The sequence below is a fragment of the Alternaria dauci genome, chromosome 1 (assembly GCF_042100115.1).
Source record: "Alternaria dauci strain A2016 chromosome 1, whole genome shotgun sequence".
Lineage (NCBI taxonomy): Eukaryota > Fungi > Ascomycota > Dothideomycetes > Pleosporales > Pleosporaceae > Alternaria > Alternaria dauci.
Genome location: NC_091272.1, coordinates 239,818 through 262,095, shown reverse-complemented (window position 1 = coordinate 262,095; position 22,278 = coordinate 239,818). Strand labels below are relative to the sequence as shown.

At 52.6% G+C, this 22,278-nt stretch overlaps 9 protein-coding genes across 9 annotated transcripts; 4 read left to right on the top strand and 5 right to left on the bottom strand.

Moving 5' to 3' along the window:
• Positions 1 to 41: 41 nt before the first annotated feature.
• On the bottom strand, positions 42 to 1,959 carry ACET3X_000066 (uncharacterized protein; the record flags this gene model as incomplete). The annotated part of the gene is made up of 5 exons (XM_069447976.1): positions 1,726 to 1,959; positions 1,424 to 1,669; positions 1,265 to 1,375; positions 932 to 1,215; positions 42 to 872 (listed from the first exon to the last, which is right to left on the bottom strand). Exons 1-5 carry the CDS (start codon positions 1,781 to 1,783, stop codon positions 42 to 44), a joined length of 1,530 nt encoding a protein of 509 aa, XP_069310308.1. The 5' UTR covers positions 1,784 to 1,959.
• Positions 1,960 to 2,391: 432 nt separating this feature from the next.
• ACET3X_000065 (uncharacterized protein) lies at positions 2,392 to 3,306 on the top strand (the record flags this gene model as incomplete). The annotated part of the gene is made up of 3 exons (XM_069447965.1): positions 2,392 to 2,687; positions 2,740 to 3,056; positions 3,113 to 3,306. 3 exons carry the CDS (start codon positions 2,392 to 2,394, stop codon positions 3,304 to 3,306), a joined length of 807 nt encoding a protein of 268 aa, XP_069310307.1.
• A 109-nt stretch (positions 3,307 to 3,415) lies between these two features.
• Positions 3,416 to 4,878, bottom strand: ACET3X_000064 (uncharacterized protein). The gene is made up of 3 exons (XM_069447954.1): positions 4,562 to 4,878; positions 4,189 to 4,507; positions 3,416 to 4,132 (listed from the first exon to the last, which is right to left on the bottom strand). The coding sequence occupies exons 2-3, from the start codon at positions 4,328 to 4,330 to the stop codon at positions 3,474 to 3,476; spliced, it is 801 nt and encodes a 266-aa protein (XP_069310306.1). The 5' UTR covers positions 4,331 to 4,507; positions 4,562 to 4,878; the 3' UTR covers positions 3,416 to 3,473.
• Positions 4,879 to 7,533: 2,655 nt separating this feature from the next.
• ACET3X_000063 (uncharacterized protein) lies at positions 7,534 to 8,404 on the top strand (the record flags this gene model as incomplete). The annotated part of the gene is made up of 2 exons (XM_069447943.1): positions 7,534 to 8,055; positions 8,117 to 8,404. 2 exons carry the CDS (start codon positions 7,534 to 7,536, stop codon positions 8,402 to 8,404), a joined length of 810 nt encoding a protein of 269 aa, XP_069310305.1.
• A 187-nt stretch (positions 8,405 to 8,591) lies between these two features.
• ACET3X_000062 (uncharacterized protein) lies at positions 8,592 to 9,391 on the bottom strand. The gene is made up of 5 exons (XM_069447932.1): positions 9,340 to 9,391; positions 9,241 to 9,281; positions 9,173 to 9,185; positions 8,876 to 9,122; positions 8,592 to 8,816 (listed from the first exon to the last, which is right to left on the bottom strand). The coding sequence occupies exons 1-5, from the start codon at positions 9,364 to 9,366 to the stop codon at positions 8,662 to 8,664; spliced, it is 483 nt and encodes a 160-aa protein (XP_069310304.1). The 5' UTR covers positions 9,367 to 9,391; the 3' UTR covers positions 8,592 to 8,661.
• A 266-nt stretch (positions 9,392 to 9,657) lies between these two features.
• ACET3X_000061 (uncharacterized protein) lies at positions 9,658 to 11,245 on the top strand (the record flags this gene model as incomplete). Its single annotated transcript, XM_069447921.1, has 3 exons — positions 9,658 to 9,784; positions 9,834 to 10,381; positions 10,464 to 11,245. The coding sequence occupies 3 exons, from the start codon at positions 9,658 to 9,660 to the stop codon at positions 11,241 to 11,243; spliced, it is 1,455 nt and encodes a 484-aa protein (XP_069310303.1). The 3' UTR covers positions 11,244 to 11,245.
• A 5,518-nt stretch (positions 11,246 to 16,763) lies between these two features.
• Positions 16,764 to 17,954, bottom strand: ACET3X_000060 (uncharacterized protein). Its single transcript, XM_069447910.1, has 2 exons — positions 17,664 to 17,954; positions 16,764 to 17,593 (listed from the first exon to the last, which is right to left on the bottom strand). The coding sequence occupies exons 1-2, from the start codon at positions 17,800 to 17,802 to the stop codon at positions 16,863 to 16,865; spliced, it is 870 nt and encodes a 289-aa protein (XP_069310302.1). The 5' UTR covers positions 17,803 to 17,954; the 3' UTR covers positions 16,764 to 16,862.
• Positions 17,955 to 18,080: 126 nt separating this feature from the next.
• Positions 18,081 to 19,070, top strand: ACET3X_000059 (uncharacterized protein). Its single transcript, XM_069447898.1, has 2 exons — positions 18,081 to 18,714; positions 18,773 to 19,070. The coding sequence occupies exons 1-2, from the start codon at positions 18,222 to 18,224 to the stop codon at positions 18,850 to 18,852; spliced, it is 573 nt and encodes a 190-aa protein (XP_069310301.1). The 5' UTR covers positions 18,081 to 18,221; the 3' UTR covers positions 18,853 to 19,070.
• Positions 19,071 to 19,247: 177 nt separating this feature from the next.
• On the bottom strand, positions 19,248 to 22,153 carry ACET3X_000058 (uncharacterized protein; the record flags this gene model as incomplete). The annotated part of the gene is made up of 7 exons (XM_069447888.1): positions 19,248 to 19,389; positions 19,460 to 21,009; positions 21,056 to 21,510; positions 21,558 to 21,610; positions 21,661 to 21,683; positions 21,730 to 21,879; positions 21,932 to 22,153. 7 exons carry the CDS (start codon positions 22,151 to 22,153, stop codon positions 19,248 to 19,250), a joined length of 2,595 nt encoding a protein of 864 aa, XP_069310300.1.
• Between the last annotated feature and the right edge of the window lie 125 nt (positions 22,154 to 22,278).

Here is a 22,278-nt window from a genome sequence, read left to right as displayed (position 1 = left end):
TTGCGTCTTTCGCCTACCCGGGACTATGGCTAACTTGCGAGTTACATAAAGCTCGGTATGACATCCCGCGAGCTCATCACCAGATTGAGCTTGTGAATGTACTCAAGTTCGCCCTCAGCCCCGAGATCGTGTTGGATCCAGGCCGTCTGTACCAGTCCTTTGGCTTCCAGTAAGCTGTTGAGATGGGGAGCTTGTTCTAGTCTCGTGAAGAAGTCAAGCATGACTACCCGCTCTTCGTCTGCATGAGCCTCGCAGCCAACAATGAATATGGCGAAAGACGGCGGATATATGTTCAATTTGGCGAGTATGCATAGTGCACATTTTCTCCAATGGTCTAGCTGTGTGGATTGGCCCGAGAAGTTGATGGAGACGCGCTCAAGGTATATCAGGCCTGCTAGTCGGGTTATCTCCAAGCAATAGTACTTGTCGCTTTCTCTGTCTTCATCCCTCGGAACGAGATTAACGTCATTCAGTCGAGACTTAAGGCTGTTTACAAATCTTTGATAGTGAATCGAATGATACAGCGGATCAGATGCGTACAGTCGTGTCTCAAAGACTTCGGCGAGAAGTTGAAGTAAAGGGTGAGCATATGTGGAGATACTCGACATATTCTCCACGAAAGCGTTGCGAGCGATACGGTACTGCATCAGACACGCGTCATCAGTGGCTTTGAAACCAAGCTCGTGTGAGGTTGATCGAATCATGTAGGTGCGCCAATGACGAAAGCTGAAGCGGGTGAATGTGACAAAGTAGTGCAGCCAGCTGAGTATGATAGCTGCATCACTTCCAATAGGATGTGGTTTTTGATCAACGGTAGGAACAATATTCCTTGCGCCGCATAAATGGCCTATCCAGTCGCAGTCCAGATCTGTCTATTGTCATGATGGCATCGCATCAGTCTCGTACTATTCTCTCGGGGATGACAACTTACTTCGACTAAGCAAAGAACCAGGCCGGTGGCAATGTGTTCGATGCTGGCATCCGAGTCCAGTCCAGGACTTGTGGCGCTTACGAGCGCGTTTATTGCTGCATTTTTGGCACGAGCTGCATGGATCATATCGTGCCCACAATGGCGAGAGGCCAACGCAACTAGGGATAGTAGTAGAGCCATTGACGATATGGAACGCCCTGACAAAGCCATCCGTAACAACAGGCGTCCGACTTCAGTTTTTTCACGGCCTGCAGATGGTAGAATTCCAACGACTACGTCCTCAACTGCGACCAGTCAGCATTGGGCAAGCTCTCTTCATGCAAGTAGACTCACAATACTGTACTAGTTGCGCGTCGCTGGCCCCTATCTTAGGTAATCCCGAAGCCACGGACTGGGTAAGCCTGGGCAATGCAAGCTGTTCCCTTCTGAAATGTCTACTCTCCACTGAGCAATTGTCAAATTATGCCAGAAAATAGGCGTCTAGGGTCTTACCTCCACCAATAGTAGCTTTAGCAAGGATGTGGAGACGAATGTCGGTAGACGAGACGTTGATCCAGTGCCCGGATTGATGCCAAATTCCCGTGTGCTGTGTCTTTTGATGCCCAGGTTCAAGAAGCAACTTCTTCTGGTCATTGTTCTTCACCCACGAGAGACGGACGCCATAACCGCCGCATACGCGTTTGGATTTCGCACACCTGTTGCAGACTGGTACGGCGCGGTCACACGAGACCTTGCGATCTAAAAACGATGTCAGTATCGGGTGTTACACGAGCATCCACGAACCCAGTTCCTACCCTTGCATGTCCAGCAGCCCTTTGTCACACCCTTTGCCGCACTCTTTGCCGCAGTCATTTCTTCGTGCTCAGCTGAAGGCAGCCTCCTGGGTAAGCGCTGCGATGAAATTGCGACGCATCCTATGAGAAATCGAGAACATGAAGATGCATCAGGCAAGCTACTGGACGCACTAGACACGAAGCAGAGTCAGATGTTACCAGAAGCATGTTAGAATCGAAAGACTTGGAAATCCTTGGTGGCAGGAGCTGGTAGGAGATCTCCCGTAATGCGCCCGCCCCGCACCTGCGATACCCAGCGAATCACACCAAATGCCGCTAAGGCCACGCTTTACCGAAATCGGACGCGAAGCAACTATCTGCGAGTTCTCCGTCAGCCTCAGTCACCGCCAAGCACCCAACGTCGCAACCTTCGTCCATTGCGTATTTCTCAAAACAGGATTTTGGTCAAAATCCGCGAGCTTTATACCGTTGATTATGAAGCCAGAGTGGTATACATGCTTTCGCCGCACCAAAACGGGGGAATAGCATGGCTTATAGAGATGATATAAAGAGCCTCACCCAGCGTCCGTAGCATAGCATCAATTCACCATCAAACACTGCAATCTTCAAGACGTTACAATCTCCAACCCACTTCAGATCTCAAGCAGCCTTAGCTATCACATCAACATGCCTTCCTACCTCATCACCGGAGCTTCCCGAGGAATCGGTCTTGCATTCCTCGACATCATCTCCAGCGATTCCAACAACGTCGTCATCGGTCTTGTCCGCAACGTGAAAGACACCGAAGCCAAGACTGCATCGTGGAGCAGAAGCAACATCCACCTCGTCCAAGGCGATCTCACCAACTACGAGTCGCTAAAGAGTGCCGTTGATGCGACGTCCAAAATCACCAACGGAAGTCTCGACTACCTAATCGCAAGCGCAGGGCTTGTGTCTGGTGAATTTGATGGATTTTCGGTTCTGTAAGTTCACCAGCGTCCAGTTCCAATGCCATGGTTTCTAACAATACGAAAGAGGAAGAGACCCAGCCAAAATGGAAGCCAGTCTCAATCAGCTCTTCAGCGTCAACGTCGTCGGCAACATTCACCTCTTCAACCTCTTTATGCCGCTCGTTCTCAAAGGAAATGCCAAGAAAGTCGTGACTATCTCCAGTGGTATGGGTGATGCGGAGTTAACACGCAAATACAACATAACCGAGGATGGACCGTATTCAATCAGCAAGGCGGCGGTGAACATGGCCGTTGCGAAGTTCAGCGCTGAGTACGCCAAAGATGGAGTCCTGTTTCTGAGCATATCCCCAGGAGTAGTAGGAACGGGTTTGTATGATGGTCGTAAGTCTTCATCTCTTCAGTGATAACGATGAATGCATAAGCTGACCAAAACTTAGTGTCGGAAGATGATCAGCAGAAGCTTGGGATCATGTCGCAGAAGTTCCTGGATTATTCACCAGACTTCAAAGGTCCTATTACGCCAGAAGAATCAGTCAAGGCTGTACTGAAAGTTGTCGACTCTTGTAGTGTTGCCAGTGGAGATGGCGGTGCTTTCGTGTCGCATCTTGGCAAGGGCGAGAAATGGATCTGAGGGAATGAGATGAAAGAACCGGAACACAAGAGAGTAGTAATTTGTTACTTTGTACGTTTGAAATTTGATCGTTAGTTCAATATATACATAGAAAGCTATGTTCAAGAAAGCAGGAGTACCACCGGTATTAGCGATAGAAACCGCGCCTCGTTATCGTCCTCATCTTCCTACAAGCACTTGCCTGGAATGCTCGCTGTCGCGTTCTTGACAAATCCCTCCAAGAATCCGCCACCGCCACACTGCAGACCCTTGACAAAGGCCTTTGCAACGATATCCGCACCAGCTGGGCTAGTATGGGTGTGATCTTGCGGGAAAATCGCATCGACCTGTGCCTTGCCCATAGTCTTGAAAATGTCCGCCGTGTACGCACCGTGATCAACGTACATGGCATTGCTTCCCAACGCCTTGGCTACGTCCCGCGCATAACCGACGAACCTTCCACCGTCGGTGTACACAAAGCTGCCAGTCTCCCAAGGGTTGTTCGGTGTCTGACTGCTGACGATGACCTTGGCGCCCTTCGCAATGAGCTTCTTGCCAGCCTCGGTAAGGTAGTAGTTGAATGTGTGGACTGTAACTGCTTGGCCGTTGTATGTAGACTGGCATGTCTCGGAGCCAGTACCAGGGCAGACCGAGCGTCCGTTGTCGCCGCTACCGAGGCCGCCGCCGTCGTTGTGACCGAATTCCATAATAACAATGTCGTTTGGCTTTACGAGGTTGACGATCTCGTCGAAGCGGCCCTCTACGGTGTAGGAACGGGAGCTGCGGCCGCCGATGGCTTTGTTGACGACTGGGAGGGTGACGGAGTATGGGAAGAAGACGCCCCAGCCTAGTCGCGATGATTAGTAGTGGCCTTCTGATGCGTTGGTGCGTACCAATACGTACCTGTAGTGACGCCATTTGCTCTCGCCATTGTCGAGTCTCCTGCAAGGTATACTGTCTGCGCACGCTTCTCGATAGAGCTACTGGGAGCACCCAGAGCGGTAGCAGCCAGCACGGCTACCGACAAAAGACTTGGAGTATGCATGGCGAAGAGTATTTTGAATTGATGACTTCGAACTGGGAATTGTGAAGACGATGCAAAGCTGATGAAAGGAAATTCAGTGTACAAACACCCTGTCTATATACCTACCGTCCGCCACCTCTGCCCCTAAATTGAGTGCCATCCAGCCGGACGCAAGTAGAGATTCTCCGTGACCACCATCTTACCACAGTATCATAAGCAACGAAATACTACCGTGATCACCCTGAAACATACCATATGAAGGCTAAGTACCCCAGAATATATTACTAGCACTGCGGGGCCGAGTCCGGATATAGGACCGCTTCCTGCCTAGCTACACACATATGGTACCGAGGCCGGCACTTAGAGCTCATGCAAGCCAGCAAGGTTGGGTCTGGTGTAGATTATTCCGGGGAAATACGAGGGTGAGCAGCTGATCGGGCACGGACGAATTGGGCCCGAAGTGTCAGGGGAAGCCGAACACGCTTGGCATGGTTGTCATGAGGCTCCGCTGGGTTCCGCTCGTGCGAAAGCTTGTAGATGGTGGGATGCGAGGTGAGTTGTAGTTGTAGATGATGATGCTAAGATGGGTAGATCACCTGGGCATGCATGTCACACATCGCGCTAGCGCTGGGCGGGATATCTCTTTCCGAGCTGCTCGGGCCGTCACCTTGGCGCTACTGGTAGAACCTTTGGTGTTCGGTCCTCGAGCTTCCCTCGCATCTTATCACGACGTTACTCTAGTGGTCGTTCTGAATAACTCATCAAGACGTGTTATAGTAATCTTCTTTTTCCCAAGCCACATGCTCTAAGCGTGGCTCAGACGTTTGCTTACGCTCCTTAATTTTGTCTTCTCTGCGCCCGAGCTCTGGTCTGGAACGTCATCGATGAAACGTGAGCTTGCTCTCTAGTCGCCGGGGCAGGTGCTCTGTCTGTTGTACAAGATTGAGCTTCAGACGATGACTCTGCGAGACCTTTCTTCGTGGTTTGACTGCAGATGTTCACCGCAAGTTGTTGTGCCCATTTAGTACCTGCCAATTCAGCGCTTGTGGAACAAACTATGGAGGTCGCTCTAACGTCCTTTCACGGTCTGCTTTGCGAAGAAAACGGGCGTAAGCACATATTCTTTCCGAGGCCGCTCGAGCCGGGACGAACGTTGGTCTCTCCTTCTCTTCTGGTAAATCCCGTCGTTTCCGGTTTCTTACGCACCTTCCTATCGATCTTTTTGTTGTGCTTTTCAGTCTCCAATTTTCGAATCCATTCAATGCCGTTCATCTCTCGATATCATCTCTGGCATTGTACAAGATTCTCCAGATATTGTCAGCAAGCATGCATGGTTTCGGTCGCATTGCAATTCTCACATGCTAGAAGTGGTGGTTCATGGGTGCATCTTAGCAAAATGCCTCAGGCTCACTGGAGTAGTGTCGCAGTATCTCACTGCAGAGAATAGAAAGCATGCAACAGTGGTCGCAGCTACCAGCCAGCTAGTCACTGGTGAAAGATCATGAGTACGCCGGTCTGGAGCCAAGAGCATAGGTAGTTGTAGTGTTCGGAACTGTTTGCAGTTGCGCTTTCCACTTGTGTTGTTGTGACTGCGTCTTTTCTTCCCATGACGTCGCGTCTGTTTGGAGGGAGCTCCCTCACGCCTTCCATGTTTATCATCTCAAGAACAACATCACCCACAACGACACCGCGCGGGTAAGTCCTTCTCGTCCACGCACGCCTCGCACCACGCTATAGCCATGCTAACATATCCAGATCGACAGAAATTTGAGCAAATTCGCGCTCAGTGGGAGTCCATTCGGTCGGGTGAAGGCGAAGCAGCAGCAATGGTAGGCTGGAGAGAAAAGCCAGCAGCTGACCAGACGGCGAATGGCGAACCTCATGAAAATGGCGCTACTAAGTTTCGAAGGAAGCTGAGTTATGGCTTCGCATTCATCTCAAACCCCCTCTTGCAGCGGAAGACGACCTCAGGACGTCAGCAGGTGAGTGTACCGTCACTGGCTGTTACCGAGCCCTCTGCGCCCGACATTACTACCGAAGACTCTGTGTGTGAACCTCTACTCTCACCAGTGCGTCCTTTGACGCCACCCAAACGCCCCGATGGCGCATCCGAGCAGCCTGCGGCAAGCCCATTGAACAGAATCTTGCCCATAGGCCCCGATGTCGATGTCACACCCAAGCCATTACCTCGATCGCGTACACTGAGTTTCATTCCGCTGCCTGTCAGACCAGAGCTTAATTCGTTCACTGCGGACGTGGAAGGAGCGGTGAAATTACACTCCATCGCGACAATGCCTCGGCCAGAGCCAGATTCAGCACCTTCGAAAATTCCTACGCCTAGCCCACCATCAGTCGAGCGCCGTCGCTCTAATCCACGGGTACATGTTCATCAACACGCGTCATACCGTGCTTCACAGCAGATCAAACATATCGCAACAGCGCACGCGTTAGCAGCCGCCAACAATGGTTCCCCGGTGAAGCATCCATACCAAGTGCGATCACAAACAACGCCGAACCTCATCAATGACTTCAACCAGTCACAATCGGCGCGGTTCATGGCCCCGAGACGGCCGGGACCTAAGCAGACTGCCACATCTCCAATGGCTCAGAAGTCAGTTCTGCAAGAGAATATCCCCACGGACAGGCGCATTACATACAGGCGGTCGCAAATCCAGGAGCGAACACTGAAGAGGGAGTCTTTGGCAATTCCCTGTACTTTGAACAACAGGAGGTCGTTTGGACCAGGGCCACGACTTCCCCAAAGCAGGGAGCCTAGCTTTGCGACCCCACCGACCGTAAGAAAACGGATGAGTTCACAGTTTGCGCAACAAACGCCGGTGACGGTAAAGCGAATACCACCAAAAGAAGAGACAGAGATACACACGCCGGCCTCACCACAGGAACCCAAGGTCACAGCTGTGCAGCCTTACGATCTGGATTCTTCAGCACCAACTCCTGAGACGTTCGATCTAACCAAGACAGCCTTGCCCAGATCGCATATGGATAGAGATCTACAGAGGAAGACATTGGGTACACCTAATGGTCTGGGTGGTGTGTGGCGATCGTCACGCGCTTTGGCAGTAACGACACATGAGGTGAGCAAACTTCCACGTTCTTATACCTTCCACAACTTTGGGACCCAGAGGGAAGTCACTCCACCAGTGCCCCAAATCCCGGAGCAGTACAGGACAGCCTCTTTCCCGAACTTGGTTCAGCCAATACGCATGGACCAGAAGGACACCATTCAGTCTCGTCACGACCGTGATGTATCGGACGCAAACTCGTTCGAGTCGATTCCCGAGGAGACCGAGGATGAGGGGAACTATACTCCCAAACATCCGCCATACAAACCCGGAGGAGGGCTGGCATCGTCCATGGAGTCCAGTGGATCTAGTGTCAGCCTTGCAGCGTTTCCCTCAGTGCCAACCACGGCACTAGAGGGTTCGGTAACTACGTCGGGTTCTTCGTCAACCAGACCATGGAGTGTCTCAGAAGAAGGAACGTTTGAAGTTGCTGACATTCAGAAGGTCAAGGACTACATGCCACCGCTTTACTGGGCCGGACGTTTCCAAGCACGATATGACAAGTGGCGCACGGAGGCGATGGACGCCGAACTGAACCCAAACTACCAACCTGACGGCCCCCTGGGACAATGCAAATTGACGCAAGAGAAGCTCGCGGCGTGTTACATACTCGAACAACTGCACGAGCTATGTACTTCCGATCAAGCAGCAGATAGCCTTTGGGTATGTCGTCACTATCTGGCGTCAGTTTCAATGTCTTCAATGTCACACTAATTGAACCCAGGAGTTTGAGTACAAGTACCGAAAAGACCACAAGCTTCTCGGCAACCCGGCCGATGTCTCGCTGATGTCATCTCGTAAACAAGAAGAGAATGTGACTTCGGCAGGACCTGTACCTGGGGCTGGAGCCGCAAATGGAGCTGGACCGTTGGGACGGGCTATCAGGAAGCTGACTCCAAGGAAGGCCAGTCTGGTCAACTTGATGAAGGGCAAGGGTTGGAACAAAACCGATGAGGCGAAGGGTGAGGACGTGGCAGAGAGGAATCAGGAGACCGAGTCGGATTACTCGTGAGGCTAATGGAGACGTTGGAAAGTGGGAAGGATGTTACGATGGGGATGATGAAACACGTGTCAACGATGTTACGACGATATGAATCTTCAGAGGCAAACGGTGTTACGATACGCGACGACGAGGGTAAATCAGCGAAGCACAAAACCAGAGATCGAGAAGCAAGCGCCTGCGAGCAAAAACGTGCACATCCATACCATATGATTAGGCGTCATGTACAGATAGGACATTCGTACCAAATCCTTGAATCCTTGCTGTACTTAGTCTTTCTTCTCCGGCTTGGGCGAAAGTTCCTCGACAATGTTATTAGGGTCCTTCCAAGCCAAGGCCACATATTTGGTGTGACTTCCTCGTGCAAAGACTTCGCCTTTGCCGTTGCTGAAGGCGATAGATGTAAAAGCCAGGGTTTTGCCGACTGCACATTATCAATCAGTAGATCTTTTGGGGGAATCTTGATAACGACGGTAGGCTTACATTTATCACACGTCACCTCGGCTTTGATCAAATCCCCAATCTTGCCGCCTGAAGAGAGGTAAGTCACGTTTAGGTCGGTGGAAACACCGGTTGCGAAGAGGCCGCGAGAAGCTACTGCTAGAGAGCCGCCGAGATCGACCATGCTGGCTATGGTGCCGCCGTGGAGGATGTTAAGTCTGTTTGTATGCTCTTTCTGGATGTCGAGCTCAAACTTGACACGTCCTGGGACTGCCGAGGTTACTCGCAGCTGAGCGTAGGATCAGATTTGAGCCTTCGGCATGATAAGCGTGTACTCACACCATCTAGTAATCTTAGGAAGGATAGTTTGTTAGTGTTATGGCATGCTATCTGGGTACGAAAAGTACCTTAGCTCCAGGCCGGAGTTGGCTCGGAAAGATTCCCAGACCTGTTCAATTGCTCAGAATCAACTTGTACTATAATTAAACTACCACGATGATACTCACAGATCTTACAAACTTCAATGCTGGCATGTTTGGTCCTTGTTGCTCGATGTGCGAAGAGTGATGTCGTGGTTCCGCTCGGCAGTTAGCCCACGTACCTCGGAAGCTAGACAAGGGTGGAGCGGAATTTGTGGGGTCAGCTTTCCGCTTGCTCGGCGCGTCATCCACGTACTTTGTCTAGTTGCCTGTCCTGCAACTTCACTTTGCGCAGACCAAACGGCGCGACGCACGCGTCTCTTCCGCCCGATCTCGCGATACTGTCTGCTACGAACATGATAATACGGCGGTAGGCCGACAGATTCTTCTCCACATCTCCCCACGATGTCGGCCTCGTCGTCTGCACAGGCGCTGGAATACCTAGAGGGTCTACCTATTGCGACGCACAAGAGGCTGTATGAGCAGCCCTCAACTGTGTTGGCGGTGTACCGCTGCATGCTTCCACATCTCGGTGAGCGCGTACAATACATATCAATGTAGTGGAGCTAACAAAATCGCAGCCAAATCCATAGTCATGGCAATGCTCTACAGACCCACGTCCTTCCCCGTCGCCGACCTCGACGCATGGTTCAAGCCATCAGCCCGCAGAGAGAAAGAACAAGCGCTCTTTACCCTCGAACGCCTGCACATTGTCGCCCAAGTAAAACAAGATGACGGCGCCATGGCATGGACCATTAGCACAGGCTTCCAGAAGAGCTTGCGAAACGCCCTCGAGGGCTCTGGTACGCACCGCTCGTTTGGCGTCCCAGCAACGAGAGAAGAGAGTGGCGGAAAGCGGTTGAGCGTAGACTTTCTGGACGAATATTCGAGGTCGCAGTGGGAAGGTATACTGTACTATCTGGTGAGCGGTGCGGCTGGACTCAGCAAGGACAGTATCTCGAGAGCGGAGGTCGGCCCTGGGACGAAGAAGCTGCTACATACTGGTGATCTCGTGAGGACGATACATGGGAGTCCGAGGATCACGAAAGATGGTTTCTCGTTTGTTTTGCAAGAGACGAATGCGCAGGTCTGGAGTTTGTTGATTGTGTATCTGAAGATGACGAACGAAGTAAGTATTGAACCTCACCCCGCGATGACTGTCGTCTGGAATTGGTCGACACCTCAAAATTGATACTAACATCAACACCAAGCTTGGCATGTCCGAAACCGAGGTCCTGTCCTTCCTCTTCATGCTCGGCTCCCTCGAACTAGGCCAAGATTACTCTACATCCACCCTGTCGCCCACACAATCCCAGATGCTCGAAGACCTCTCCTCAATGGGCCTCATCTACCGCTCCGACAAGAACGCACGAACCTTCTACCCAACCCGCCTCGCCACGACCCTAACCTCCGACTCCGGCAGCGCCATGTCCGCCTCCTCCAACGACATTGCCCAAGCCAACCAAGGCAACGCTGGTCCCTCGGCCACCGCAAACAAGGGTTTCATCATCATCGAGACAAACTACCGTCTCTACGCCTACACTAACAGCCTCATCCAAATCGCCATCCTGAGTCTCTTCACAAAACTCCAACACCGCTTCCCCAACCTCGTGTCAGGTAAACTGACCAAAGAATCCGTCCACAAAGCCGTGCAATCGGGCATCACTTCTTCGCAAATCATTTCCTATCTCACCACGTACGCGCATCCCCAGATGCAGAAGACGGTGCCGTATATCCCGCCGACGGTCATGGATCAGATCCGGCTGTGGGAGTATGAGGGGGAGAGGGTGGAGACGACGACGGGGTATTTGATGCGCGAGTTTAATAGTGATGCTGAGTATAGGGATGTGTTGAGTTATGCGAGTGCGCTGGGGGTGTTGGTGTGGCAGAATGATGCGGCGAGGTGCTTTTTTGTGTCCCATGTCGAGCAGATTAGTGCGTATTTGAGGAAGAAGAAGGAGAATCGGGAGAGTGCTAGGGCGGGTAGATAGACAGAGTGTGGGGGTGGGGGTGGGGGTGGGGGTGGGATGGACAAGAGAATAGGCGTTTGGGAGGAGCAGTTACTGGCGTTGGAGGGTATTGTCGATTGACTGGCGTCTGGGTTATATGTATGGAGCCGATGTATTGGCCTTCCTTTGGTAGTGAGTAATGCAACATGACAAGTTCTTATCTCATATCTTCTACTACTCTTTTAGTGCCTGCAGTAAAGAGTGACTGCTGTTGTTCATTTCCTCACCCAAACACGTCAAAACTACTCTCTTTCGCCTTCACTTCCACGACTATAGATACAGCACACGTTATCCTTATTCGTCTACCCCCTTAATTTGAAGCCGAAATGGCTCTCACTCACGAATCCCACTTCCAACCAGGCTTCCACACGGCCCATTCACATAAATAGTGTTGAGCGAATTCGACTGCGTTAGTTCACTAAAACTAGCGGACTGGGGTTGACCGGCCGGACACGACGAGCCGGTGTAGAGATTACACTGCTGTCCACTGACGCTATATACAGAAAACTGGCAGTTGGGCGTGTTGAAGCACAGAGCGCAGCATTCATACGAGCCCGCGACTGTGGGTATGCTGACGGTGCCCTGACTCTGTGGCGTGAAGTCGAACAGATAGTTTCCGGTGCTTATGCGTGGGCCGAGAGCAAAGTTGTCGCATGCGGCGAGACGGGTGGCGACGGCTACGGCGGTGGCGGTGGCGGTGGTGGTGGTTGTGGCGGTTGAGAGTCTGGTGTTGCGGACTGCGACGGTGGAGGTGGTGGAGAATGTGAGTGTGGTTGATGCTTTCGGTGCGACGATTACAGTACTGGTTGTTACAGATGTTGATGTAACGGTAGCAGTTTTGGGAGCAAGAGTCGTTGTGACTGTGGGTTTGATGACGATGATTTCGACAATGTATTCGATCTGAATGCGTTTTGTGCCTGGAGTTGTTTTAGCACAGATCCTGTGTGATGGTGTTTGCGCCATCGATGTCAGAGTGAAGTGACGTACAGGTGACACTGAATGGGTATTCGTAACCAGTACTGCACATTGTGGAGGCGCCTCTTCCTTCCATACGCTGAACTTCTTGTGGGCGCCGACGTGCATGGCCGATGCTCCGCGCTTTTGCAGGCGCCACGTAGTTTGTCTTTCCTGAAGAAACCTGGATCGGGATGTAGCCAGCGTCTGTGGGGATTACAGAGGTTGAGGTAGTGGAAATAGTAGTCGTTTCTGTGACGGTGGATGTAGTCACTGACAGGACAGAAGTCGTCTCGATAGTAAGCAAGATTGTTGATGTGGTGCTGCAGAGAGTTAGCATGAGCATGAGCATGTAAAAGGTTCCATCCGAGCTTGCCTGAAAGTGTCGGTGCCACCAGGTTCAGTCTGTGTGGTTACCGAAGTACTAACGACGGTCGAAGTTGAAGTCACAGGACTGGGCGTTACTGTCTGAACTGGCGTCGAGTTCTTGTACGTGATGCGGACTTTTGGTATCTTTATTCGAAATGTGACGGTCGACGTCGGGACAGCGCCGTTCCTCGATGTCTTCGTGTAGCCTGTCAAGCATGATTGGCTAGTCACTGTCGTTGCGCCGACCGTATTCGTAAGGGTTCCACGCGCAAATGTCTCAGACGCTGCAATGGCGAGGAGAAACAGGAAGAAACGCATCATCGACGTTGAGATTACACTTTGGAAGCAAGTCAGGAAATCCTGCGGTGGGGAAAGATGGCGACCCCAGCGACCTTTATGCGCGTGTCCAGGTCTCTTTACTTTGGCTTTGTTACTATGTATCGAATCTGGTCAGGCAAACCGAATCCAATAATTGCCTCTCAAGCTCCAGCTGGCTACTTTGTGTACTTCAGCCAGCCATCGTTGTCGCTCTTACGGACCGTCGGTAAGCTAAAAGTCAACAGGGCTCAGGGGCAAGCAGCGGCGAGACTAGTTGTACGTGATTCGAGTAGGGCGACTTTTCGTTGCTCCCAGTGAACCCCATGTATGCGCTGATACTATGCACGTAGAGTTTATATGCTCATGCTCCTGGTGAACATGGTCGTCGAGGAGCCTTTTTACGTATACTGCTGGCAGTAAGCCACTCATACAACCTATGCTTCCCATCTCCTTTGTACAAAAAAGAAAGTTCAAGGTACGGGCCGGTGAGCGGGGCGCTATCGACCACCCCGTAGCAGCGCGTTGAACCGACCAAGCAAGCTAGAAATGTGGATAGCGTGGTAAGGCTGCCGCGCCATGTCATCAGTACAGCCGCTACGCCAGATAAGGACGTACTGCTCATCTATTTCTGCTCACCAAGGCGCGGGAACTCGATCTCTGGCGTTTCTGGTTGGTTCTGGTCAAAACTTGGCCTACCTCATCGCTTTGAAGCTACAAAAGGCGCAGTTTGAGAGCTTGCTGGGGTCGGGAAAAGAAAAAAAGAAGTGTTGTTGTTACCATTTTGACAGCAAGCGAACGATGCTCATGCGACGTCATCTCTCAAGTCCAAAATTCGATTCTTTTCACCCTCCAGTTTAAGTCCAAAGAGAGTATTCGTCCACCTAAAGCAGCCAGCACGCTCGGAACATCACTGCGTCAGGTTACAATACAGTAGCAAGCCTCGTCTACATGTGATCTCAAGTGCGGCTGCACCAACTCCTTAGCTGCAGCCCACTACACTGATCCGGGCCCAAGTAGGGGGTAGGTAGTCGTCAACGTTTCCCCCCCCAGGTTAAAGAATACGCTAAAAGGTACGTCTGGCTACGGAAGCGTTTAACCGCCGGTCTTGCGCTAGGTGCTTAGGGCTGCAAGGCTGATCTAGGTTTTTCGTGGTATTAGCGGCAATAAGGTACAGTAGTGGTAAAAGTTCAACGCCACGTCCTAACGAGCTTTACCTCAAGGTGGCTATTTCGGCAAGGCTGGGTGTATACTCCGCATGACGAGTATAGAGAAGCGCCAGAGGCGTAGATGCGGCGCGCGACGAAGATGACGAGTGGCCGGAAGGGGTAGCAACGAGGTTGGGATCGTTGTATGGCGGGATTTGTATGCAAGTACAGGGGAATCTAGGGGAGCAGTACTTGATGCAGTTAGAGGCAACATCGCTGTTTACATGCTAGAGAGAGCGAATCTATATCAAGCCCTACCACCCAGGTACAACAAACTCCAACTAAGCCCATTCATAAACACAACAAACACCAACACCAACTTAACTCCATCCACACAAAACCCAAGATCCGACTCCAAAAACCCATGTAAATCAACAAAACCCTACCACCCAAACTTCTCAACCTGAACATGCACATCCCTCCCCTCCCCAATCAACCCCGCAACCGTATTCCTAACATCCCTCACCAACCCATCCGGCCCACTAACCACCACCCCACTCATCCCCTCTCCCTCACCTTCTTCTTCCACCCACTCCCTCACAATACCCCCCACATCCGGCCTCCCCGCCAAACTCGTCGGCGGCGGCACCAAAACATCCAACCCCCAATCCTCCAACTCTTTCAATTTATCCTCTGGGATCCACAATCTATGGTCCGGGGAATGCGTTATCCACAACAACTTGACCTTTCTCTGCGTGCTTGGCCTCATCTCAGGATCGTCATGAGGTGAAGGATGTAGAAGGGCGTACAACAATGGATACGCGACCGCGATGCCAGAGCCACCTGCGACTAGCATAGCCGTTGAAGACGCGGAGAGGAGGTCGAGTGCGTGCGATGAGCCGTAGGGCCCGTCGAGGCGGATACGGAGGTGTGTGGGTGCAGGGAGGGCGTCGCGTGCGTGGCGGAGGAGGGTGTGAGTGAAGCCTGATGGGGCTTGAGGGCGGATGAGGAGCGAGAACCATGCATGTTTTCTTTCTTGTTGTGCATCATCATCATCTTGCGCTGACGACGGGGTGTGTGTTGGGGCGGCGGAGAAGATGGTGAAGGGGTGAGATTGGATGGCGTGTTTGCGGGAGAGACTGGGTACGGAGAGGAAGATGTGTTCGTTTGGGTTCCAGCCTTGTGCCATGTTTTTGGCTAGGAGGGTTCTGGGTGTCTTGTTCTTGGTGTCGATGGCCCAGTTTGAGGATAAGAGGAGGGTTTCGTCGTCTTCGAGGATGGTGAGGGTGGCGGGGTGGGTGCTGGATTTCAACCACATGCGATATACGACACGGTCGACGAGCCAAATCGCAAGGGAAATGCCAACGTACGGCCGCGAAGTATGGTGATGGAACCACAAGAAGACCAGCCCAGCAACCTGGAGCACGACGTGCAGGCCCAGAAACACCTCGTACCACCTCTTCCGGAAGCTCCCTAGACTCGTAAAGTAAATAACCTCATACGCAACCAGCGCGGCTAGACCCAACAGCACAACCCTGTTAAACAAGAATCGTGCGAGCGTGAAGCCCAAATGCCGCAACATACCATACCACACAGCCAGCATACCCAGAAAATGCAAAAAGGCTTCCAAACACACTAGCTCGCCCACTCTTCTATGAAAGATATTCAGACTCTCATACGAATACCCCGTCAGCATCTTCACCGGCTGGTTCTTTGCCGCGAGCAGATAGAGCAGCGGGAGATTTGCGATGAAGATGATTCCGCAGCGATCCGCAAAGACGAAGAGGTACATGAAGGAGAGGGGCATGCGGTAGAAGTTGTAAAAGACGTTTAGTGCTACCCATGCGATGACGAGTAGCGAGACGGCGTTGGTAGGGAGTGTTTTGTGTACGAGGGGGAGGCGCGGGGGTTGGTATTGGAGGATGGATTTGAGTTTGTAGTATGGCGTCCATAGTCCACGTCTCTTTCGCTGCGGTCGCGGGTGCTGGTGAGCGCGGAGGAGAGGACTCGATTCATCGGCATCGGCATCGACAGAATCTATTTTCTTTGCGGCGGCGGCGGCGGCGGCGGCGGAATCAGGTGGTGTCGCGTTTCCTTCAAGCGTGCTACTCGAGCTACTCCAGACTTCCTCTTCTTCTTCTGCGTGCGCGGCGGTCCTGTCAGCTCGGTTCACGATGCTCTTGCGCCTGTGCAGCAGCACGACCTTTTCCGCCCAGTGCCACGCCGTAAACACTGCCAATACACCCAGCAACACCAGATTGTACGTGTTCAGCAGCCGCCGACTGAACAGTATGCCCTCGACCAGTTTGCGGAACCGCGGGTCTTTCCCGGGGTCTTTGGGATCGACAAGGTCGCCGCCGCCCGCCGCGCGAAAGGCATCGTAGTCGTGTGCGAACCACGGGGTTTCGGTTGATGCAGTTGCTGTCAGAGCGAATCTGATGGCGTCGCGTAGCCACGGGGGTGTCGTGTCCATGGTGTGTGATGGTGTACTACATGCGGGGTGGAAGGTGTTTGGATGAACGGCGGCATGGCATGGGCGTGGGCGTGTCAGATGGGAATGTTCCAGTTTCCCCACATGAGTGACTCGCGTCATTCGTGCACGCGTGCGCGGGTTATCATGTGGCTGCCGATAAGCTTATCGAGAGGGGCCGAGACATGCGCAGCTCAGTTTCATAGCATGTACTTTTTCGGATCGAAGTTGAAATCTAGCTTCGTGGTTTTTTCAAATGGTGGTACTGGAGAATAGAGAAGAAGCTGTATAGTCGACATACTTTGTCCAAGATGAAGTCGGTTCATCTCTCCCCACCACCAACATCTATTTGTTCGCCCACTTTGCCTTTTCCTTTGCCGCAAAAGCCGCCATACCAATCTTCTGATCCTCGCTGCCAAACAGCCCATGGAACACCCTCCTCTCATACTCGACACCCTCGCGGATCCCCAGCTCCTGACTCTTATTCACCACCTCCTTGGCCGCCTTGACCGCAATCTGGCTATACCCCGCAATCTTCTCCGCCGTCGCAATCGCCCCGTCGACACACTCCTCGGGCGTCTCAAACACCTTGCTCACAAGCCCCCACTCGCTCGCCTGCTGCGCGGAAATATTATCACCCGTGAGAATAATCTCCATGGCCCTCGACTTCCCAATCGCCTTGGTCAGCCGCTGAGAGCCGCCCGCGCCAGGAATCACGCCGAGCTTGATCTCGGGCTGGCCAAACACTGCCTTGGGCCCGGCATACATGATGTCGCCCATCATGGCGAGTTCACAGCCTCCGCCCAGCGCGTACCCGTTTACAGCCGTGATGAGCGGCTTCTTGAGGAAGGTGACGAGGTCGGACCAGGATTCGATAAAGTCGTTGCCGTAGGCGTCGCTGAAGCTGAGGTCTTTCATTTCTTTGATGTCGGCGCCGGCTGCGAATGCTTTTTCGGAGCCGGTGAGGACGATGGCGCCGATGGTCTTGTTGGATTGGAAGTCGCGCAGGGCTTGGTTGATTTCGAGGATGAGTGGGGTGGAGAGCGCGTTGAGGGCTTTGGGGCGGTTGATTTGGACTGGGGGGTATTGGTTAGATATAATGTTCTTAAAGTGTATGTTCTTGGAGAGTATGGAATGGGGACATACTCAGACCAACACCAGGCTTGGCCTCTGAGACAAGCAGATGCTCGAATGACCTCGTCGTCGCATATCCCCTCACGAGTCTGGGTAGACCCGTAGACCGGAATTGCGAAGCCGCTCGCGGTGCTGATCGTAGTGCCTGCATCTTATGTGTAGTGAATTGAGCTCCGGCGTGCGGTCTAGCTCAGACAAGGTATGTATTTACATTGAAAAAGAGAGAAAGAGTAGGCATGAGCTCAGAAGCTACCGTATGCAAGTGGGTAGTATCGGCACCTCGGTAAATGCCCGTCATCCCACCTTGCGCTAGGGGGGAAGGGAAGCTGTCTGCCTTTGTCCTAGCGCGTTGGGGGGTTCGGTGGCGGCGGCGGCGGCGGCGGCGATCTAAGCCCCAGCCTTGCGACGTATTGAAGTTCGTCCTTTACACTTTTTGACACGAGTCCCTCAACAAGAACGTCGCCTCTGCACTCACCCGCCATCGCCCCCGCGCGCAGACACTTCACCCCCAATTCCTCGCCGTCGCCATCGCCATCTCTCCTTCCACGTGAAACAGCGACAACAACAGCCATGGACTCCCCAGAACCAGACACCCCTTTCAGCGCCGTCACAGCGCAAACCACAAAATACGGCCGCATCTACCAAACCTACCTCGACAAGTCCACACCCTACACACCCTACCGCTGGGGCGGCACCGCCACGCTCTTCTTGCTCTTCGGCCTGCGCATCTTCTTCGCCCAGGGCTGGTACATTGTCGCCTACTCGCTCGGCATCTACCTGCTCAACCTCTTCCTCGCCTTCCTCTCCCCCAAATTCGACCCCGCGCTCGAACAAGATGAGGGCATGGAGGACGGGACGGCTGGTGGTAGTGCGGGTGGACTGCCGACGAAAGAGGATCAAGAGTTTCGTCCGTTTGTGAGGCGGTTGCCTGAATTCAAGTTTTGGTATTCGACGACCAAGGCGATTGCGATTGGCTTCTTTTGCAGCTGGTTTGAGATTTTTAATCTGCCGGTTTTCTGGCCCGTGTTGGTGGTTTATTGGTTGATTCTTTTTGGCTTGACGAGTAAGTCTGAATTGTGAATGTATTTTCGTGGTTTTCAGGCGAGACTAACAGTTTACAGTGCGACGACAGATTCAGCATATGATCAAGTACCGCTACGTCCCTTTTACCGTCGGAAAGACACGGTACTCTGCCAACTAAGTCGCGAGACGACGACCGTTCGGCTACTCTTACTTTGTCGGACAACGGTCGTGAAGTTTGGGATGGAAGGCTATGATTCAAGGCATGGGCAATATTCGGGGTTGTCATGCTATCAGGAGAGGGTGCTGGCACGATAACGGTTGATGTGTACACGTAGCAGGAAACACGCTAGGATGCTATATCTTTAATATTGAGAAAAATATCAAACACCACTACACACGCATTCTACCGCTGAACAAATGCGTACAAAAAAAAACCATTCTAGGTATCTAGCAACGCGATCGACTAACATGGGGCGAACAAACAGCTTTCATGTGCAAAAGAAAAGATAACGACAAACAGCCACCCATGCTATGAGGAACGGCCACGAAACAAGACATGAAGAGAAACCAAGCCTACTCCATACGCAGAGCAGGACCCTCCAACTTCAACTCCACCAGACTCGTTTTCCTCAGCCGCGGCGACCCCGCCTTGACTTCCTCATGTGGGATGCCCGCCTCCTTTGTGCAAATCCATGTCGACGCATACATATTCACACTGTCCGCACGTTAGCAAAACCATCCACATCCCGATTTTTTTTCACTCCCATCGCGAATCAAAGACTTACCGATCAATACAGCTCCCTGGCACCCTAACCGCCACCCTCTTCGCCACAAACCCATTCTCCCCAAACACTTTAATATACCACGGCTCCAGCCCCGCGCTCCTCAACATGACCCTCCCCTTGACTTTCAACGCGCGATTCAACGCACGAATCTGCTTCACAGCCTGATTCCCCTGCGGCGGAAACCAATCCATACTATCCATGACGACAACGATGGTCAGCGTGCCCGGTCTCATTCTACTAATGACTTCCGAGATCTCGTCTGTGTGAATGCGCAGACCGTTGAACGCATTCGGTTTGCTGAGCTTGAGATGGGATTTGGGGGACAGGTACGTGGGGTGCGAGGTCGGTGTGTAGTGGCCGAGGAGGGTGAGCAGGTAGTAATGGTTTGAGGTTGAGAGCAGAGTGGTGTTGATGACGGGCTCGAAGGTGTTGAGTACGTATTCGTAAATGGCATTTCCGCTGCTGGATTTCAGCGCGTCTTCTGAGGGTTCTTCGTGGAAGGCCATGTAGTCTGCCGCTGAATCATTCTTCGTGTGTAACGGCGAAGACGGGACGTCAAAGTCGGCCGTCTTTTTGAAATCCGTCTCGATGACGGCGCGTTGCGCAGGTGGCACGCCGAGGGCTTTCCAGAGCCATTTTTCGTTGCCGAGAATGGCCCAGGTGAGGATTTTGGAGTGCAGCACCGTTTTGATGGAGCGTTGCCAGATTTCGCGTTGCTCGTTGAGGGTTTGTGCTGCGCAGAGTTTGCGCACGTCAGATGTCATGCCGAGGATGTGGAAGAGCCAGGCGGACATGGTGATGGCGTTGCCTGAACCACCAGAGTAGTAGAGACCCTTTGACGACGGAGCCGCGAAGACAGACGGGCCATTGTGTAGCCAGAACTGGAACGCTTCGGACGAGAGGTGGGGGCTGAGTTTCTGGATCAGGAGGTTGTGGAAGTCTGGGTGCTTGCCTTCGCCAAAGAGTTTCCAAAAGTCTTGGTAAGAGAGGGCGGTGAAGGCGGCGACTTTGAGTTCGAGAAGGTGGTTTTGGCTGGGGTTGAGGTCGACGGCGTGGACACGGCGGCAGTTCTCGAGACAAAAGGCTAGGATATTGTCGCCGGCTGAGCCGATGGCAAGGACGACGTCGTTGGAAGTGGGTTTGAGAAGGCGCATGTCTGCTACATCGTCTTCCCAGGTGAAGGCGTAGATGTACGAGTTGTTGAAACGGGTGTGCTTGGGGAGGGAGGAGTCGTAGTGGATGCGCCAGTGGTGGTTCTGGTACCATGTTGCTGGCAGAGGTAGACTGGATTGGAGGTTCACGACCGCAGATTCGTACGCCTTTGAGTGTACTTCGACGTCAGTCTGTGTAGCTCCTGTCTGCAGGTCGAGAGCCGTAAGGTAGGGCGATTCGGTAGCGGCCGCATCGATTTCGGCAAGCTTCTGTGTAGACGCGCCGTGCTCTTTCGAGCAGCCGAGCCAGATGAAGTAAGGGAGCTTGATGCCAGTGCCGAAGAAGTTGTTGCGAGCGTTGATACTGAGGACTGTGCCGAACCGGTACTCAAGGTAATCCTACAAATATCAGAAGTCGTTCTTACATCGCGGAGATTCGACGTACCCTTCGCGCAGGCTCGAGGTTAACGCGGTCAATTTCAAACCACGTCCGCCAAAATACACGCGAAATCCACATGCAGTGACGATCAATAGCACCGCCCATGTAGTTTCTGCCCATGAAGTCGACCTGGTTCTGTACGTAAAAGTCGACAACACCGATAACGCCATTAGGGCTCATCAAGCTATCGATCGAGTCGATGACCGGATAGAACTCGGGTATCATGCTCAGAGCATAGCTCATGGTAACGAGCTCAGCACCGCCAGCGTCTGCGTTCTCGTCGAGGTCGCGAACAGTTTGACCTTGGGAGATGATTTCCTTGCGCTCATGGGCTTGCGGTTCGTGTTCGTGAAGGCGGAATGCACGCGCATCCTGGCAGATGACCTTGACGTTTGTCCAGCCGAGGCGGGCAAAGCGCTTCCTGGCCATCTCGCACAGTGAAGGAGAGAGGTCGACGACGTCTGCGGTCATCAGTAACGCTCTGATTGTTGATTTCAGGCCAACTTACAGACTGCGCGGAAGAAGCTTGCCACTGGTACGAAAGCATTCATTTGCTCAACACTGGACTCTTGTTAGGTGGTGGATCTTCAAGCAGACAGTTGTGCAGTTACTTGTGACCGGTTCCTCCACCAATCTACTCTTGTCAGCATATCGTTAGCTTGGATTGTTATACCACGTACATCAACCCATACAGGCCGCTGCGAAATCAGATTCGCTTCCGTACGGTGCTTCAGCTGCGCAGCGACCAGTCCCAACATATCCTCACGGCCTCGGAGAAGCTTAAGACGCGTGGCATCGTAGACATCAGCCTGGGCTTTGTAAAAGCTCTCCTGTTAATCTTGTTAGACAACATCCAAGTTCCGCCAGTTCTGTCAATCCTACCAAAGCATCCTGTTGGCTTCCAGATCCGTCACCAGTATGCGGCTTCAGAAAGCACCCATAGATGAACTTGAGATATGCTTCAAACGTGCTAGGCGCCTGATCCTTACTCTTTGGCCTCAACGCAAGAGCAAAGACGACAGCAAGAAACACGCCGACAACACACAGCGCAGCCGCAAGTTGGTGAAACGGGTCACGCGGAACAAAAGTCGAAAGGCCCAGCATAGCTGCGACTCTACAACAAGACAAACAAGACAGTATGAAGCAACAATCGAAGAAGGAACAGAGAGGTAAACACAACAAAGCAAAAAACAAAACCCCACAACTGCAATGGCGGGGTTATATGAGCA